This window comes from Zophobas morio, unplaced genomic scaffold, assembly GCF_036711695.1.
Source record: "Zophobas morio isolate AGI-343-1 ecotype UQ-CSIRO unplaced genomic scaffold, CSIRO_AGI_Zmor_V1 ptg000002l, whole genome shotgun sequence".
Lineage (NCBI taxonomy): Eukaryota > Metazoa > Arthropoda > Insecta > Coleoptera > Tenebrionidae > Zophobas > Zophobas morio.
Window position 1 is genome coordinate 26,671,434 of NW_026972107.1, and position 21,817 is coordinate 26,693,250.

The 21,817-nt window shown below is 30.4% G+C and overlaps 1 protein-coding gene across 8 annotated transcripts in view; it reads left to right on the top strand.

The window, feature by feature from the left end:
* LOC135132120 (echinoderm microtubule-associated protein-like 2) overlaps nt 1-21,817 on the top strand; it is a 43,003-nt gene that overhangs the window by 9,687 nt on the left and 11,499 nt on the right. The window contains exons 1-2 of one of the 8 annotated variants that reach the window (XM_064060115.1): nt 3,097-3,186; nt 5,218-5,330. In XM_064060115.1, the coding sequence (XP_063916185.1) occupies nt 5,288-5,330 (43 nt within the window). In that variant the 5' untranslated portion in view covers nt 3,097-3,186; nt 5,218-5,287. Of the gene's footprint in view, nt 1-3,096; nt 3,187-5,217; nt 5,331-14,307; nt 14,835-15,151; nt 15,269-20,431; nt 20,518-21,817 lie in introns of those variants that run through there. The other 7 variants (XM_064060124.1, XM_064060099.1, XM_064060107.1 and 4 more) reach the window with 7 other exon arrangements.

A 21,817-nucleotide genomic window follows, 5' to 3' on the forward strand; every position in this document is an offset into this window, starting at 1 on the left:
AAATTTTGAAATAATGGGAAGTAATGGCCTTTGTTATAATTGAAACTCTTAATTTAAAACGGAGAAAATTGTAACTTGATACGAACTCAAGAAAATTCTGAACTAGGAATATACTGATAAAATTATCTCAAAGGAAATTCTCAATTGTTACAATTGTTCTAACACCTTATTCAGTCTTAGAACTAGAACTAGAAACAAATTAAAGAGTGTGAGAAATGAGGAAGCAATTAAATAAGTCATTCAGGTTTTTGCGTAATCGAAAATTTGTTAGAATTTATAAAAATTACAATGTAAGTTTCGATCAAAACATACAGTTCTAAAATATCGCTGGTTTTCAACTTTCTTAACTATTTCCTTGTTTCGGATTCTACATTTTAGCACCTGATATTATTTTCTTCACAACCATTAAACTCGTTTATTTATTGAGAGAGTCGATTTTTATACTTTTACATTTCTCTTTTAGATTGGTCTTGATGAATCTTTCCTCTGGAATATTGGTTTTAATATGCATTTAAACGAGATGCTTATTTATTTTGCAAATTACGTAACAGCATTGATTTTAAAGCGTTACTTTCTCGACTGATGTTTTCGTCGGTTAGTGGTGGACGACAACGTAATTATACCGCATGTTCAGAAATGACTGAGTCTGTTGGTTGTAATTTTTAAACAAAAATGCGAACTTTTTTGCGTTTATGTTGTCATAACGGAAGCAATTGTGTGACAGATATGTCAATTGTGACATGCGATAAATTTAGATTATGTTTTGGATACATTTTGCAAATTAAAAATGTCAACAATCTGTCGATATTGACAGCTGGCAACCGGAAATTATAGAAAACATCATGATACCAATTTCAACTAAAAATCCAGGATTGCCGACAACTCCGTCATATTCTGTTAAACTATAGCATATGAACAGAGTCCCACCCCTTATATCCAGGGTTAAAATTACCTCTCTTTCGACATATTATCTGCCAGATCTCTGCCCGTTAGTAATTATTGTCGGTGGTTTATGCACCTGAATTATGTTTTGTTTTATGTTTATCTGCAGAACATAACTCATTCTAATATTTTCATTAATCAAACCTGGGTGGGACCTAACTATGTACATAGCCTTTAAGTAGGTAAACGTATCTGAAAAGTATTGCCCAATGGTTTAGGACTGTTGGCGGGGTCTAAAACTCGTTCAATTTTAAAGTTTGCTGTTGCATTGATCTTGAAAGTATAGCGTTATCAACAGGTACTCTTTGAGTGAACAGTAAAGTAATCAATTCTGAGAAAATTTTCAAATTTTAATAATAATAATCAATAACAAATCAAATTTTGACGTAAATTAAATATGATTGTCAACCATGTCAGTTTCGACAATAGGAAGTAACGTGGAGTGACAGGTCCACCAATTTCAAGCAACCTTCATTGATGCTGACTGAAAAAGTGCTTGTTGGTCACGCTGTATATGTTAAACTTTTAGAAAAAAGAAACACAATTTGAAAATGTAGCAAAGTGATTTTAATAAAAAACATTAAGTACATTTTGCATAAAAATAATCTCTCAAGAGTCTCAACTAACGTGTAGTTAAAAAAAAAATGGTCTCAAGTTGTTTAGACCGAATTTTCTTTGCCTCTGAAATATAATTGAACAAATCTAGTTTTTTAGATAAATTATAACAAAAATATAGACAGGTGTGAAACTACCGGTAAAGAAAGACACTACGTAGTATTTGCCAAAATTAAAAAACACAGCCTTTTATTTTAAAAATACGACCGACAACATCGTCGTATTAAATGTGAAGTTTAACATGGGGGGAAAACAAAGATAGGTTATAACTAATTTATACTCAACTGCAGATTTTGGAAAGGTTTTGACGTTTTGAAACGTTTTAAAGAGAGATAGTAAATTCAAATTCTACAAACTTTAGTATAATCGACTTAATTTGTTTGAGCTTGCGTGTTTTGTGATGAAGTTTCACGTTGGCTGAAGTTTCAACGGTAAATATGAATTTCACCACTGGAGTTTTTTTTTTTCTTAGTAACTGAAATCAACAAGAAGTGGTGGTTTTTTAATTTTGGCAAAAACTATATAAATGTCGTGAGTCCTTCATAATAAAATTTTGTGAAAAGGTCATCAACTTTTTAGTAAGACTACATTTCGGATAGGTGCAATAATAATAACAAAATGCTGCTTTACTCCCAAAATTTCTGGAAAATGAGGTGTCCCTGTTTGATTAGATGTTTTGTGTCACCCTTTATAAATAATATAACTATCAATGCGTTGATAAAACGCGTGTCTAAAATCATAATATCTTGCACATTTTAGATGGGATTTAGGTATTCAGCAAAACTTTAAGTTGGTGTCATCAAGTTTTTGAAGAAGATAAACAGATAGAATTTTTCATTTACTACTTCTACAATAACTTTAAAACATTTGACAAATTTCAGAGCATTCGGTGTTGCAGTTAAATTGTAAACTCTTGTTATACATTTTTTTTTCCAACGACATTGGTGTGCGTAGTAAAAAATTAAGATGACTTTATAAAACTTAAGTAGGATTCATTTCTACAAAATTTTGAGACGACGTCATCAAATTATGGGTGACGGAGGTCAGACAAATTTTGGTTAGCATTTTCTCATGTAGATAATTTTGCTAAAATTTAACAACAATGTGTTCATTAGTTTCGGAGATTATCTGTCTAATAAAATTACTTACAGACTGCAAATTTCAGACAGACAAAACGGGATACCTAATACTTTTTCATACTTTTGCAGTTATACAACGTTGCGAAAACATGAAGTTGGCCGTTCACCCCATTACAATATTTCGGGAAGTAAAACTTACAACTATAATAATCAGTTTATAGAATCTTGTTTATAAATATAATAAATTATATGGTGGGGACCGTGAGAGTGTTATTTTTGCTTATTGTTGACAAGTTCAATGACGAAAAACAATAGTGTAGTGCATGACATTAATTACCGTTATACTTGATCACTGTCTGACAGCTACGTTATCATATCAATACAACTGTGTATTGTATACAGGTGATAGATATGATCGTAAAAAAAAAATCATTCCCTCTAGTGATATTCAGAAAACATTTGATGAAACTGTGCGAAAAGATCGTAGTGTGAAATTTTTCAATTTAATTGTATGTTAAAAATCAAATACGGTTTTGGTGTGTGGCTTGTGGTATGTTACTCCTACTTCTCTTGTTACATAGATATACAGATTGCGGCCATTGCGTGCCTAGATTAAATGTATATATTTATAAACTTCATTATTTGTACACTTATAAAAACATTTCTTAGGAGCAATTATTTACTATTGTCAATTAACATCATGAAAGTATGTCGGGTTCAGAGAAAAAATAATATAAATTGAACACAAATTTAGAAATTTCGAATTTTTCTATTATCAGTCAAGATTCTAATATATACTCCTAATTTATTTAGATCGTAATGTGATTAAACTAACATTTAATACTGATGCGTGAAATGCAATGTTAGTCTTATGGGATTTATTTCACGCACTGTGGCCATCAAGGGTATACACTTTTCGGCATCAGTATCGTTGTTAATAGAGTGCTTAGGCTAAAATTGTATTATAAGACGCCATCATCAACTGCCAATTGTTAAGTTCAATTTATGGATTTTTTCGTCAATTAATTTGTCAAATTTAGGATCTCACGATGAATTTGGGTTCAGATTTAAAAAAAAGCAAGTACTTGCCTATTCCCAAAAAATCATTGAATATCTATGAGAAATTATAATTAATACCAGAAATTTATGAAATGGCGAAGTAGGAGGAACATTTTAATTTCTTTACCGAAAGTGTAATACCTGTAATAACTTTGTAAAGAAAAACCCGAAACGATTCAACACATAACTTCGCCCTATAGCGTCCTGGCACAAACTGACTACCAAAGCTATAGACACGATAACGCAACCAAAATCATTCACAAAGACTTAACAACAAATCTAAACTTCATCCAAGATACGACCTATTACACATATCTCCATTCCTTGAAAACACACCAATGAAGCCATTCTCATTGACATTGCTGTTCATAACATGCACAACATAATACAAACATACCACACCAAAATGTTAAAATATCTATATTTATCAATAGAAATTGAGGCAATGCTAAATCTTGAAAAAATTGCAATTCTGCCTTTAGTTATCTCCAATGTACCTATTGAGAATTTGCACTTAAATGATTCAATAATTGTCAAAATGCAAAAAGCTGTTATGCTAGGAATATGTCATATTGTTCGTAAGTTGCTCGAACAGTCTGATCATGTCAGTCAGAATAGGTTAGCACCAGTAGGTCAGAGTAGTGTAGGTCATTTTTAAATGATGATAAATGATCGGTGGTTATGCTAGGCTCTTGGGGATGGGGTGAGATTAGAGAATAACAGTAGACGAATTGGTATTTTTTATTAATCCAATCAATGCATATCATTACTTGGTCTTAGTACCCGTAATGATAGAAGTCTTGCCTGAATGCCGGTTATTTCCGGGTTAGTGGTGGTCCTAAAAACCATAATAATAATTACAATAATCCTTGTCAGAATTATAGAGGAATTTTAAGTTATCAACACTGAAGTCGTTACTTGATGTTGAATACGGGTGAATTGGTGGTATGTATGTGCTTATTTATAAGGACAAAATGAAGAGTACTCAAAAAATTTTTGGAAAAAGAACAAATTTTCAAATTTATAAAAGACCCGCCTCATGAAAAATTTTTACTAACTAAAGTACGACTACAAATCTGTTACTGCCACATTAGTCCGAAACTGGATGTTTGTTTCCAGCTTCACAGAATTAAAATTTTGTTTCACTATATTTTTATTTGTCTCTTCGAAACGTTTTTACATTGCACAATGAAATGGTTTTTCCTGCAGATGCAGACCACGAAATTCTGCATTTATTTAAAAATGCACCGTGTTTCTCTGCGGTCGCAGATGTCGTAACTATACTATAATTGGATTGGTAAAAGGTTTACGTTAATTTTTAGAAAATTAACAGATTAACGACTACAGAGTAGTAAAAAATTGCAATCTTATAACATTTTACATAAGTGTTTTAACAATGTAGTATTTTTAATATAATTGCTGCTTTAAAAATACTTATGATTTTTTATCAATCAGATTTTTTATCAATTTTTATCTTAAATATCAAGTCCAAATTAAGTACATATTTTCTCATTCAAAACAGTATTTTGCAGGTTTTTGCTTTCGACGATGATCATCTGTCCTAAACCACACTGACTTCGCCAACCCTAACGATGCATCTAAACGGCGACTCCATGGACTCTTCAGTGGAAAATCGTAAGTGTTTACTTATAAATAAGAAGGTATATTCATTTGACATGTATCGTCGAAGTCATTAACCTTCTCTTACAACAATAATATAATGAACTCATTTGCATGTATTCGTTATGTTTCTACAGTAGTCCATAAACCCCGTAAAAGTATAAAAGGAAGAAATGTTTAGGTAAAATTGAGTAATTAATTCCGTATCAAGTATCAGTACTGATACGTAGCACGAAAATAACCATTAAACAAAGTTTATATGATTATTAGATAATACTTTCTGCAAGAAATTATGTTTTTGTTTCTAAAAATTTTTGTTCGTTGAAACTGAAATATAACATTTTTAATGATAGTATCTTATGTATGTTAAATATTCGATTTTAATAATAATTTTCATGTGTGCCACTAAATTAACTTAGTCTTATCACAAAGCAACGACCTAATAGAAATTCGTTCGTTGTTAGTTCCACCTTTTCGTAGGTGTTCACACAATTTCAACAATTTTGGCAAATCTATGCAAATTTATTCGTATGTATCTTTGCGTTTTTCATAAGAGAAGATGCTTTTCTCAAGGCTAGCATGTTTCGAATTATTGTACGTTTAGAAAATCCTGTTTACGTGGGATGGATTAATGACATAAGCCATGTATGTTTTGTTTAAATTGCAAAAATTTACATAGACAGTGACTGAGTTATGACATAATTATTTGGAAAGTTGCAGCAAACTGTGCGAAATTTTATTAGCACGGCATTTGAAAAAATGCTAGTTGAATGTTGAATTCCGCTGCAGTATTTTTACCACAAACCCGTTTTAGTAAATTATGTTGTACCGTATAGCTTCAGTTATCTTTATTGTCGACATTTCCAATATGTTATTTTTAATTAAAATTATTAGTATGTACCTATTCATCATCACTATTATTAGTAGCTGCGTATTTTTCAAAAACTAATTAGTATTCACTGCAAACATGTATTAAATTGATTAAAGTATCCGTTCAATAATTGTGTTGGCTATTTTGTGTTTTGATAACAAAAAGCATTGAGATTACCACTCACAGTAATGTTGTTGTTAATTAGTGGGCTTTTAAATAAAAACTAGTAGTTTTATGGGCGAATTTTTTCAAGAATCAATTGTTGCTAAAGTAAATTCACCACGTCTCGTAGAGTTATTTACGTGTTGACTGTTTAAAGGTCACATTAGGAAATATTTACTCATTAATTTTCTAGACAAATACGGGTTTGACGAATGTGACGTAACAAGTAGCTGTTAAAAATAAAATAGCACAAGATCTACCTTTATGCATACGCAAAATTTACATAATTATAGGCTTTGTATTTTTGTAGTACTAGTAAATTTATATAGATAACCACGGTACGAATTTGTAGCTATACTCAAAGCCACGGTAATAATAATGTTATAAAAATATATGTAGAACTTTGCGTTAACAATTAATTACAGAGATGTCTCAGAACAACAATCAGGTACATATATACGTTCTAAATCTAGTCGACGTCATCAAAATACTTCCTATCTTTTGTTAACGTAGTGTTTGAATGTTTTGTTGTATTGTTTTTCTTTCTAAAACAAATAATAAACATATGCGGCCTCTGTGGTTATGCCAGTCAGGCAAATATTATAAACAAATTCATTATATCTCTCGATTACTGTAAAAACATCAAACAAGTTCTAAAAAATGCATCTAGTGACTTAAAGAATATTTCCTTATTAAGTATATTGTCCAAATCCTTCAATAAGCAAATCGTACAAATCCGAAACAGAAAAATACCGTTCTAATTAATTTAAACGTTGCGCTGTAGAGTGTAAACGGGGGAAAAAACTTTGCTTAACCTAATTTCTTCTAAAAACAGCGTGCAACTTTTTATAAAAATATTTGCTGTTTGTACAGCACGATTCAGCGGACTGTTTTAGCAGAAAAGATGATAGTTTGTAAAGTCAAGGCATGAAAGTCTTCTGCGAAACGAGATTTTATCTAAACGGAAGAAATTGTGAAAGGGCTGATCGTGTTGCTGTTTTGGAACGTGATGTACATATTTATAGAGGAGTTTATAATAATTATAATTCATTGAGGGAGATAGTAGAAGAACTAGTGAAATTTTCACAGAGTTTGTCCTTTTACGGTTAGAATGGTCATGACCCAGTACCTATTCGATGGAATCGGGCGATAATTTAGTACCTTGACCTTTTATGTAAGTGTGGATGTTGTCACCGGGTTTTGCATAGAATCAGTATTGTTTTTGATCATTTTTTTTAATGACGGTAACGTGATTATGATAAATAGTAAGAACTAAGTACGTTGGTTTGGCAAGTTGGTAGAGTTAAACTAAGCAGCAACTTCACTAAAAAAGTAAAAATTCATAGTTGTTTTCAATAACAGTGCAGTGATGCGAAAAATTTTTAAATTTGGAGTCATTGATGCTATTTATTTAAATGCCCACAACTATCAAATAGCAAGCCATTTTACAATCGGTAATATAAAAATATCTTTATTTAGTTTATACTAAGGTTTGATTTTCATTATTCTTAAAGTTGGAGTAATGATTTTTTCTCCGGTAATAAAGTGTTTCAAGTGTTCTATGTTTTGTGGTACAAATCCTCCATGAAAACAAAAAAGGGGTTCAAAGATTTCCAAAGTCCGAGAAGAAGCTAAAAAATACAAAATGCTTCCAGTTCTGTTAATTTGGCGACTATGTATTCTTTTGGTAAGCAAATTATTTCAGCCAGAATATTAACGTACACCTACATAGCGTTTGTTTCAGAAAATCTTAAAAAAAAAATATTTATCAGAGCAGATACTCAACAATAAACACAGTATTCTTCAAAAAATATCATAATATTATAATAATTAAAATTTTTCAAGAAAGTAATCAATTACTTAACAGTCATAAATTTTAAGATAATATGAAAAATATATTTTTACGAGAAAGTGAGAATGTCAGAACAAGGTTAACAATAAAGAAAAGTGTATTTCTAATGTTTCTGAATAAAAATAATAATAAAATAATATATTTCGTGATAATAGTTACAATAAATTTTTCACAGGTCAATAAACTTTAAAAAACTCGGATATGGAATAGAGGACATTATTAATTAACACTTGTTAAACAACTTTAGAGAGAATAAATTATTGAAAATATTAACATTTATATGATTGTTTAAATGTTAGAAAATCTAATTAGGACAAAAGAACAAAATTTAATAGAAACATTATGTTTCTGTTGTATTATTTTTCAGTAGATTTGACTATAATAGTTATAATAATAGCTAAAACTTCAATTCACTGACTTGTGTAAATAATCATAAAGCTTCAATTGGCGGTGGAGAAGGGGGTAAAAATTTAAAAGTAAATTTGTACAACATAACTAAAGTTAGTTGATGAGCTTAATTTGTAAAATTTGTGAATTCATGCTATAAAAAATGTTACTGAAACATTTTGTACCAGAACAATGAACAAAATTAGACATTAATATACTTAATAGTTCAAATTAATTTATTTTTTACAAGTACAATGCATCTAATGGACAATTTATTTTCTCTTACTAAAGGACTATGTAATGTGAAAAGTGCTTCAGATATAAATTAGATAAATCAAACTTTAATATTTTATGAGAATGTTCGTTTAAATAAACTCATTTCCTTAATTATTTTTTTCTGACGTTGCACATATACACTAACCGGCAAAAAAAAAACCGGCCACCCTGAACAATTTCGCAAAACCACTTTAAAATTTTTTAATTTACTAGTGATCGTTATTTAATTAAAGAACCATTGACTATTGACACATGATGTACAAATTAGCAAAAAAAAAGAAGACAAATCAACGCAGAATTAAATTTAATTTAACAAAATAACAGAAACAGACCAAGTAGGATATTTTCTTAAAAAAAAAACAGTACAGGAGGCTGTTGTTGTAAACAGTGTTTTTCATCATTAGACTATAAGTTTGACAATTAATAAACGTTTTCACGCGAAAACAATTCCATTAACTCTTACAGACGTCTCTTAAATTGTCGTTCTGTTTCTGTTATTTTGTTAAATTAAATTTAATTCTGATTTTATTTTACTTCTTTTTTTGCTAATTTATACATCATGTGTCAATAGTGAATGGTTCTTTAATAATATAACGATCACTAGTAAGATTAATAATTTTTAAAGTTTGGTTTCGCAAAATTTTTTAGGTTGGTCGGTTTTTTTGCCGGTCAGTGTATTTTTTTGTCAAAATTTAAAATAATAATGTTATTTCACTTGAAAAAAGATGTAAGTCCAAAAGTCAAATTTTTTATATTAATATTCTATAGCAAGACAACTCCACATTTAATAGCTTATTATATGTTTTGTACATAGTGCATTCAAAGTAAATTCAAATCTTAAATTTGGTAACGTAAAGAGTAAGGATTTTATTCTTTTCATTTTTTTAGTGATGTTATATATATATTCAGATTTAAGATAAGAAAATCAGAAAATAACAAAATTAAATTTATCTACGTGGGATCTGTTCTAGTTTTTTAGAAATTATTTCATTTATTCTACATTCAGTTTCCACATTCACTGTGTCTTCCCACAGTAAATATTTAACACCTGTTTTAGATGAATTTGTTGATGCGCACTCCTCAAAGTAACGATCTATTACTCAGTACTCTGATGGAAATGGTAAAAAGGATCTCTCAAGCTTAAAGGTTTCGCTATTCTTTAAAAATTTGGATATTCATTGGCGTAACTGTAGCAGCTGCTTTCGCTACTCACAATAAAGAAAATAAAACAATTGTTGAGCTGAGTTACTCAATCTTTCAGACGAAATGAATAAAAATTAAGCTTTATGATTGAAAAGCTATAATTATTTCATCTTTAGTAGGACAAAAAAAAACAATAATTAGTTTGCGAATAATTAAATTGCCAAGTTTTTACTTAGGAGAGGAAAATAGATTGACCAAGGTAGGTTTAATATATTTATATAATTTTCTCATTACCATAATGATGTGTATGCACAAGCTAAAGTCGTGAACGACATAAAATAAATTTGAAATATGGAATCCATTAATAATATTAACTTATTTTATTCGATAACTGCGCCACAGAATTAGGTGAGTGATTATAGCCTGACCTACGACATTATGGTTTAGTTACCTAAAAATAAATCCACACTTGTAATCGAAAGTTATCGCAAGCTTAATATTTTCTTCACAATCTTTGATCCAATTTCATCACAGGACAATGGATAACAGTTGCAAATGTATAATAATTTTCCTTGTTCTTTGCTTTCAATACTTTCCTCACTTGTTTTACTCTCACACTCCAGCGTAAGCTGTAAACAACATTTAATTAAAAAACTTTACTCTAAGCCTAAGCGTAGAAAGGAGTGGTGCGTACGTGTTCTTTCTCTCACATATCCAGCACAGCGTATGTATATTCATGCCATCACTAATAAGTCATTCATTTTTTTGCTAAATTAATTAGCAGTTTAAACGAAACTAAAAACGTCTATCTCGCTATTCCGGATGTATTTCATTAAATCATTATCCTCATCGACAATTTCTATTTTCTTTTCGTTTCTTTTCTTTACATTTCTTCAAGTGGGTGCTAACAATTTGAATATGTAGATCGGGTCAATCGACTTTTCCCTGCTAATACCTCGAACGTCCTTGCAAATTATACCTACTATACATTTTTTAGCATTATTCATAGATCAATAGTAGCGTAGGCATTTGTAGAACAATCGCTTTTTCTGTCGCCGGATTCACGGTTGATAGCTCGGCCTTCCGCAGACCTAACAAAGAACGCACAGGTTGCAGTTTATGCACTGTCTGACAGGGCCGTAACGAAATATTTTTGTCGATGTTGCATTCTATAGAGATATTTTATAGAAATAATGAATAAGTCTTGTATTCTATATTTATTTTAATGTGACGAGATCAACCCTATAATTCGTCTTTTACGCATTATTTGGTCATTACTGCTGTGGAAATGTTGCTGACCAGAGAGCTAAAAGTGAATTTTCCTCTTACATAGTGCAAGAAATTATTGCTGACAATGTGGGTTTACAATTTCATACTTTTATTTGTTGCTTTGATTTTTTTTTTGATTTCGAAAAAATACACATATTGTATATAATTTAAATAATATTATAATTTAGTGCTGCCTAAGTTTAAAGGACTCGTGTGATTTGAGAAATTTTAAGTTTTTGTCATGTTCATTATAGTTATTAAGGTATTTAGGGGGTTATGAAATAAATAACGTACGAGGTCGACAGTGTACTCCCGAGGGCGTCCCGCCCGAGGGAAAGTACGTCGGCCGAGGGTGTTATGTTCATAACCCCCGTGGTGCCTTCAACATTTTATGTCATCCTTACCAGCAAAAGTTTATAAATAAACACAAAATTCCAAAAAAAAGCTTATTCCCGTAATTTAACGGAAAAATCGACCTACCTTGGTCACTAGCAACGGCGTTGTTTACTAAATGAAAAATTGTGTGACAGGTGCAATATTACAAAATGTACGACGAAAACTTGCCGGAACGTGTTTTGGCAAGTGCTGCAAAAGCTGTGGAAGGAAGAATTCCAGTGAAATCGAAATCTGTTTACGAAAAAGAATATTCCCGCTTCATTCAATGGACAAACGACAATTCAGTGAAGACCGTAAATGAAACCGTTCTGCTTGCTTATTTTCAAGAGCTAACTGCGGATTTTTTTCCGAATTCGTTGTGGACTAAATTTCCTATGTTAAAGAAAGAATTAATGGTTAAAAAAGTGGTGAATAGTGCTAAAAAGTTTTCCCAATTGGAGGCCTATTTAAAGCAACGCTCAAAAGGCTACCAACCAAAAAAATCAAAGGTACTAACACGGGAACAGGTCTTAACGTTTCTTAAAAACGCTTCAGATGAATCTTTTCTGATGATTAAAGTCGCTTTGGTGATGGGTGTGTTTGGAACGTGTAGAAGGGATGAGCTTGTAAAAATGAAGCGCAGCGATGCTCTTGATATGGGTGAGCACATACTCGTCAATATACCAGCTTCGCCACAGTGCCAGAAGTATACGTGGATGATAGCGAATGTTCCAAACGGAAGAATGCTCGTTTAGTTTCTGGCGTAAACAAGTCAGTTGACATCAAAAAGTCAAGTCAATTTTCAAGTGTTACAGATTCCAAAGGTGTTAATTTTTCAGGTCACTTTCCTAATTGTACTTTTGAAATAAAGCAAAAAGAATAAATTTATATAAAGTACGTTATTGTTCCATTTTTATCATTACTCTTACTATAATTTCTGAATATTGAAAAATAACGCCCTAGGACCTATTAATTTCAAAAATAACGCCCTAGACCGTTATTTACATTGTAACGCGTATTAAATAAAGGTTGTTATTGAAAAATAATAATAAAGGATGACATAAATGTTTATTTGAATGCGTTTTAAGAATATATATTTTTTGATAAATTTTAAGTGTTAAAACTTTATGCAAATGCGAAATGGTGCTATTAATTATTTTCATATGTGATACAAATATGAAGAAACATGTAAAATGTGTAAAATATATGGGTATGTGATATGGAATGTATGTCTAAATATACATACATATAATATAACAACATACACTTACATTTTTAATCTCTGTTCAACACATAATTCGCAAAAAATTAAGCAAAACTTTAAAAGAAAAATTCCGATTAGACTGTGTATTTTGCTGCCATAGAAATGCATTTTTTAAGTTCTACTTTGACACTAATTGTTTGAAATCGTAACATCAGTATTAACACAATTATTAAAACCACTTTTAAAATGAATTTGAATAGATTTGACTTACTGTTATAACACATCTTACAAAATTTTTCTTCGAATTTTCTTCAAAAAGTAATAGGTATGAAAAGGACTTTTACATACATTTTAGACATTCTGAGACACTTACGTAAATCGCATTTCCCACTCACATACCACGTTTCATAAAATATAAATTTCGTTTTACTCACATTTAGTTCTAAGAATTTGCTACTCCTCTTGTAAGTAAATGTCCCTGTTTATGTCAATAGTTGTTTCGCGGTTTTAAATGTAAGCGGTACAAGCGACCATAATTTTGTATTCAAAAATATTTTCTGTACAGTGATGATCATTCTATCATGAATCAGGATCTATGGAAATAATGCAATAAATACTGTAAAAATTGATTATATGTATTATATATCTATACCACATGAAATGTATGATGCATTTAATAGTACATGTATATATAGTTATTACATATTGACTACAGCAAGTAACGCATTTTCTATAAGGTAGAATTTCTGGTATGACATCTACTGTGTTTGAAAATCCCAATAATTTCCGAAAACCACTAGATTGAATGTCGTCTCAATAAACTATGTAGTTTCTTGAAATTAGGTAATCACAATTATACAGAAAAAACATTTTGATGCGTATGACATTGCTTTAGCTCATAAGTTATAAAATTGTATCGTATCTCGTAAACTACGTCACAATTTTTCAAGGAATTACTTTAACAACTATTGTAGATCCTGGTGTATTACTCACGTAGTTTCATTGTAAGCATTCTTTAAATATGATTATATTTTAAACATAATTTTGAGATTTAAATCAATTTCGACATCGTCTACTATCAAAATAGATTTTTTTTTATTAAACATTGTGTGAATGATTTGTGAATTCGAATCGTTTTTATTACATTTGCAAAATACTGTTTTCCTTGAAATTAAAATACAATGTTCTTTTATACTTTTGTTTACCGACATGTAGTCATGATCAAATTTACAAATTTCCTGATTCCGTCCCTGTCTCCAGACAAAAGAACAATTATTTTTTGCCAACCATCAAACCACAACCTGCACAAAAAAGTGTCTTCATTGTCGCCGTTTCGCTCTCTCCTGCCATCATCAAGACAAATCCTCGATGTGCTTTTATTGATTTTCATCTCATTAAAGCGGCGCCGAAAGCGGCAGAGCTTCGGATCAATTCGTCTGTTGTGTTTACAACATGTGCGTACACCGCTTACAACGTAATGTTCGCGTTAAACGGAAGAAAATCGTCCAGTGTTCAACAAATTCGGATTGCGGTATTTCTAAATTAATCGTGAAAGGTGTTTTTGATAGAATATGCAGTCTGTAAACCGGTAAAACTTGTGGAATGTGCTCGAATCGAACGCATCGGTCACAGCTGATTGCTTTGGTGTTGATTAATTATTCCAATTGTGGTAAATTTGCTACGTTTATGGCATCCGAGATACAAATCAGTCCACTTTGCGAGAATCATGTTGTCACTTTGGGGCTGCGGCAATTAATTAAGTCTCGTTGAGAGCGATCGCAAAAAGTGTTGGGAGAAACCACTGAAGCAGGAACTGAGTGTGTTGTTTTTCGCAGTTCTTCAGATGGTCAAGTGGGAAAAAAATGACAGATGGAGAGAATAGTGCTGACGATTTGTCCAAATCTGAGGACATTTCAGTTAATAGAAGTATCCCTGATATTATTGAAAGTCCAAATTTCAATGATGCCTATACTGCCTGGCGTAAGTTGAGCTTTAATTTACTTTTCTGAAAATGAAAAAAAATTGTGGGTCTGGCATAACTGTAGCCGCTTTATGATGCATTCATTATAACGTTTGCAGGTATTAAAAGATTACAGTTTTAATGTGTATCCCGGTAATCTTTTCTTTTCTTTATCTATCATTCATTTAGCAGATCCCTCTTATAACTGTGAGATAAGTAACACAATAAGATTTCGTGGAATTTGTCTAAATGACTGATGAAACATGACAACTGTTCATGTAGGTTGACGTTTTTCAACAAATAAGGCTACATCTTTAAAAATGGTTTAATGTGATAGTTCTTTTGTTCCAAGTGATTTTTTTTTTAAGTTTATTAAGTATTAGGTACTAGCGAGTACCGTACATATAACATCTTGTTGACACTTCATCAATAAATGATCAAATAAATATCAAGGGTAGGTGTTTGATTGATGGCTATATTTAATAACAAGTGTATATACAACAAAAGGTAAAAGTTATTTGTTTCGATTTTGAAATGCAGACATATTATTTACGATCCTCAAATTTACTAACTGTTGGAAGTACTGTAATAGAATAATTTTGAGAAATGTTTTTTTTCATATCTTCTTGTTGAGTTTCATAGGTTCTAGACAGATAATTTTCGAGCAGCCGAACTGATTTCAGATTAATTTTTTAAGGGCACTAACTTGTACATTAGCGAATAATGTTTTGTTTATACTCTCGAAAACTTTAACGTAAACGTATAACATAATTTACTTTTTAAGCAGTAGTTTAATAAATACATCTTTTGTTTCCTGGGCTTAATCAAAGACACAGGATTCTTTTAGAATTCGACACTATGGGGGGTAGCACACAATGGAGCAGAAGGTTTCCATACTCGGCTCTATTTACATATAAAAAAATCATCTTAATTTTTAAGGTCACGTCACATGTATACACTGCCATAAAAGACCAAGGTCAATCAAATTTTTTAATTTTTGTCTTGGAAATTGAAAAACGGAAAAATAATATTTGTCAAGACACTATAATTGATCCAGAGATTACAAATATAATACATAAAAACATTTATTTATCACAATTCTGGGAATACAATAATTGTTTTATTGGTAATGTTACATTGTACTAACCAAAATTTATGTTTTATACCATCAAGACGTTTACAATGTCATCTCAAAAATTATGAAATATTGTAGTACCAATTTATTCATTTTACTTCTCAAGTGATAAATACTTGATGACTTATAAAATAAAATATTGCTTTCCCACATCCGTCAGTTTGCCTATTTATCGTTTAGTGCGAGTTTGTTAGGCACTTCAAAATTACCGAACCGATTATTCTAAATTTTAAATATGTTATCTAACAGTTTGTGGTAGATAACAAGCTAATGAAAGTTCTGTTTCCACAATCCTCAAAAAATTAATTACGATAAATACAGTTAGTGACATGGGCGCCCATAGAAACCTTTCTCAGGGGGGGCCACCCTGAAATTTTTGTAATATACTCTGTTTTTGTATATATAAATAATATAATGATAGAAATCTTTACTATTATAAATATATATTTTAATCATCAACTACGTTAATCAAATCTATCGCAAATAACCCTACAACATCATTATTCTTATTATTAGCAAAACAGTGTAAAATATTAAAATTAAAAAGTTATAAAAATATAAAATTCATCAAAAACAAATTGCTAATCCCTTTTTTCTTGGCCAAAATCGTCAGTTACTCTACCAACAGATATTTCTTCGGCATTAACTCTCTCTCTGAAATACTACTGTCAAGGTTTTTTATTTTTACAAAATCCTGCCAATTTTGGATTTCGTCCGATAAAAATTGTCAGTGGTGTAAAATTCGCCCAACCCTTTAAGGCAACTTGGTTTTAAGTTTGGATGTAAAGAAAATAATGAGCATGATGACACTTTTGTTTCGGAAAATCGTGTCGTTAAGGAAAGAATGAAATGATCCAGGTATGGAATAAATGTGTCAAAATAATTTTCTATGCTATCTGTGTTGTAGTTCGCACGCCCACTCGTGAAACAGTTCTGGAGCAACCGAAATTTCCACTCGAAGTCGATGGCTACTCTGAAAAACCGCCATCAGTAGTAATAAATAACACCACTTATTTTATACTTCTTATTAGCTGAAGTATCATCATCAGTATTTGTAATTTTTTTCTTGAAGAAATTTCAGATATCCATATTTCTCTGTTTTTAAATAAATTATTAAATTTAAAATTTAATCAAGAGTACTTACGCTTGAATTTTGAAATAAATAAATAATAAAAATTATAGTCAACAAAACGCCGGTTTAACAACTGTTCGTCTTTACATGTCACTTCACCACAGATAAAAAGTGAAAACGGAATGAATTTTTGGACGTAAACGTTAGCAATAAAATATTTGCTCTTGTAATAACTGTAAAAAGCAAATAACGAAACAACCCATAATTCAGTACCGGTTAAAAAGGATAGATTTATGATGTTTCCAGGCAAATCTGGGCCGAACACAGGGTTTCAAAACCAAATGGTCTAAGTTTGTCACATTTCTGTGTTTGTGTGGCAATAAAACTGAAAGTGTAGGGCATGTACCTACTCTTATAAATGTGCTAAAGTTTAATTTTGACAAATAAAAAGGAAATTGACGCAGAATCTCAGGGGGGGCCATGGCCCCCCCTGGCCCCCCCCTATGGGCGCCCATGGTTAGTGACATGGTATTAATAGCTTAGAAAATGTTTCATTTGGATTATTTAATGCGGAATGTTACTAAAATAATATCCACTGGAAAATATATTATGTCATTATCAAAAAATATCATAAAAATATCAATTTTTGCAAATTATATGTAATGTGATTTTTGCCCGAAACTTATTATTCATAAGTATATATGAACTTGTAATGCAACATGTGTACAACATACGAGTCGTACATATTGAAATGATATTCGAAAAGAACCAAAGACAAAATATTTCTCTTCTTTAAGGATGGGTGCTCCAACCTTCCAATACATACCTAGTTTTAATAGTTTTAGTTTAGGTTTTGCAAATACAGGCTCACGCCTATAGGTAAAGACAGGAATTTGTGAGTTTGCACAACTAATCTTTACACTTACCTTGGTTTCATAAGGTTATAATAATAGTAGGTACTGTAATCTAGTTATACAGTTATTTGATTTACAAATTGATTTTAATTGTTTTAAATATCGAAAAATCTGTTTTCATTACGTCAGTGACCCTTAAAATTTGTTTTAAAATAGTTTTTAAAAATTTTCAGTTTACAATTACTCTGAAATGCAACAATGTACAGTTTGTTTTATTAGAAAAATGTTAAACCGGCCTGTGTAAACATATTGTAGAAAATGTTTTCTTTTGAATTTTCAAATTTAAAACACCCAAAGGTTTGGTAAAATAACGTAAATGCATCTTTACAAATAGGAAAACAATATTTTTTAGACGCCCACATGTCTAATTAAAATTGCTTTCAAACTGGCACCTATATGCCTTTAATGCCTGAAAATTGTATCGTTTACAGTTTTGCCTGAAATGAAAATAACTTTTCTTGAATTGGGCTACCATTTTTTATTATATTTAAGTAGTAGAAATGTTATTACTTATTTTATAAGTATGTGTAGAATAATACAAAATTACATGATGTTGCAATGCAAGTACAGGTTTGAAAATTTAATTTCCACAATGTTTGCTACATTGTTGTTAAAACGACAAGAGTTAATTAAAAAAAAATATCTTCAGAGATCAAATGAAATAAAACCCCTTATCATCATCAAATTTTGAGACCTTATAGCTAAATGAAATAATAATTTTGAATACGGCTATCACTTTTTCTGCTAGTCTTTATGCATAATAAAACACGTGTTCTGGAGTTATTTAGAAATATGTTTATTTATAGATTATTTAACGGCGTCATTTTTGTAGAAAGCAGTAACCGCTGACAATATTTTTTAGTCTTCGTATTAAAAAAAAAATTAAACAAACGATGATGCTGATACTTTGTTTTTAGTTTTATGTTTACATTTTAATGTAACTGCTGTACGGTTCTGTTTTCGAACAGTAATAGTAAAACGGCTCGATATGCAGATTAAGATCTAACTGTAACCAGCAATATCAAATTTAACTGTCATGATTTTTTTCTCTTATTTATTCTCCTAGTTTACATAAAGTGGCATTTGCAGTCGCACGGTTTTACAGTTGAACTGGTATTTCCGTTCAGTTCTCATGAATTAGAATCTGCGGAAAAAGTTAAAAGAGCTATTGTGTGTATTCTTCTTATCGAAATTGGGCCATCGCGAAATTTTATAGCGGAATAATAGTAATGTTGTCTTAGGCACAATACAAACGAGTAAAATAATTACACTTTTATATTGTACGGTGTTTACCTAAATGCCGTAAACATTTCCTTTTCAAATCCACACTTTTGTTAACTAATTACGACAAGTTAGAGAAATAGTCGGTTTGTGTGACCTCGTATTGTTCAAAGTTAGAAGTTAATTCGTGTTTAGTTTCACTTTTAATCGTTTAGCGATTACATTACATAATGAGGCGCATCTGTTTTTTTTTTCTCGACAGCATGATGTCATTATCATAATTATTATTCTAAGTAGCCATTCACGCCCTTTTTGTGGTACAGAAATAAAAGTTAAATAATTCAACAGCTCCTACGCGGCCTATTATGTATTTGAATTTATTTATGAATTTATATCATTGCCCTAATAGGATAAACATTTACAATAACACAAGGGGACGGCTATAATCTGTTTGCATTTATTACAGAGTGAGTCAGTGAAAAGACGAGCGGATAGTTAACACCTAACAATGTTGATTTTGTTTGTTTTGGATAAATAAGTAAAAATAAAAACTTGAATATAAATGGGTATATAAACATAGTAAAAAAAAAAGTTTTTTTATGAGTAGTTATTTTGATCATTTGGAACCGATTAAAACAGAATTTTTATTACCAAAACAGGATTTTAATGTTTTTAAATAAATAAATATTTTTTCGATGACACGTACGGAACAGTGTCGAAACGAAAATGAATTAGCCATCAACAACAGTCTTATTAAAATTACACAGTTGTTCTCAACACATGTTGTTATTATTGAGAAATAATGTACTTTCTTTTTATATTGATTTAAATAATTAGATATTCTATTTTATTGTTCCCATTAAGTGCCGACTTCTTGATCAAATGAAGTGGATATTAAACTTTCTATTCTTTTAAGGATCGTAAGAAAATAGAATATTTATAATTATTTATTTAATCATAAACGCTAACTGATGGTTTAGTATTTGAAAATACATATAAATAAATACACATTTGAATTCGAGTAGGAAAAATTTTGAGCTATGCAACCCATTATACACCAGCGTATAATCATGCATACCTACCAACAACTCTTGCGAAATTTCAGTTTTTAATGTAAATTATTTTTATTGTATTCAGATTTGAACCAAATATGATCTGGATCACGACCTTTTGTATCATCATTGCGTATCGCTGATTAGTTTATATTAAGTCGGGTTAATGTTACTATTTTATGATTTTTAACGTTACCTGTGTCATTTTCTTTGTGGTATTTATTTTATTTAAATGGTTGGTGTCTTTAATTCCTAAAATGAGTTTATATAAAACTGCCATACAAAATATGCATCTTGTTAAAGTGTACAGTAAGTTACCATTTTGGGATTTTATTGATAAATAGATATTTCATCATTATTTATAAACTATTTTTCAACTCACACGTTCTCGTTCTTTGCAGTTTTTGTGTGTAATTAAATACCAGATATTTGTGTAAAACAAATTTCCAATTAATTTTGTAGGCATTTATTGGCTTTTACGAACTAAAAAAAAGAAACATTAAAATTCAACACATTTTTTTTAACATTTATAAAATGCGTGCGGTACATGAACATAATTTTAACACATAAAAAAGAAAGTAGGTAAAATACTGTTGTTATTTTCCCAAAATTTCCAAGAATTTTTTTACGTAATGCCCGGACAAAATGCAATATTTACAGCACAACACAAACGATAATTTTTATTTTTTATATTTATATTTATATTTAGGACTTACATAACAGTAACAACTATGTCATAGAGAAAGTGGCTCAGGTCATCACAAAGAGTTAACTAACTAAACCAAATCTTCACTGAAAAATGGAATCTGAAATGCTGTATAAAACTTTCAGCAAAATCCTTTTAGTTTTTCAAACGTAAAAAAAGGAACATTTTGACAAATGTCTAATATTACGTTATATACATATAGGTATTTAACAAAATATTTGATTTGTTGTTATTAATTATTATCATTACTGTTATTGTTTAGTCTAAACTACTTTTTGGTAAATTAAATGATTGTTTACAAAACTGCGCCGTGCTGCTTTTAAGCTTTTGTTCAAGTTACAACTTACGTTTTTCTTTTGTTATTGTGATTATCATACGATAATTGTTAAAAAAAAGTCATATTCTAATAACTGATGCTGGAGCAGAATAGTACCTTTCTCATCCTTACAACACGCATCAGAGACTGGAATACCACACGCAGCAGGGAATGGACAAGTCAGGTGGTTAAAACATGCAAATCATTTTTATCGCAAAACCATCAAATAAAATTTCATACATTAACAATGTTGTGCTTATGGCGTCACATTTGTAAGGTAGTTCAGTTAACTTTTAGCACATCTGTAGTAAAAGAGCGTTTTTACTTTGTAATTGTTAAAAATAAATTTTTGGTGCATCAGATTTAATTTAACATTACATTTTCCACGTACTTACTTCTCTTAACTCAACGATAATAATATACGGTAAATGGATTGATGTTTTGCTGCGATAAGACACAATGTATTTAAAAACTGTTATCTTAACATCCTCGAAAACCTTCTCCCCGTCGCTGAAATCCAAACCTAAAAATAAAAAATAGAGTTTATAGTGTTAATTATATCTCGACTTATACTACTATGATGTCCT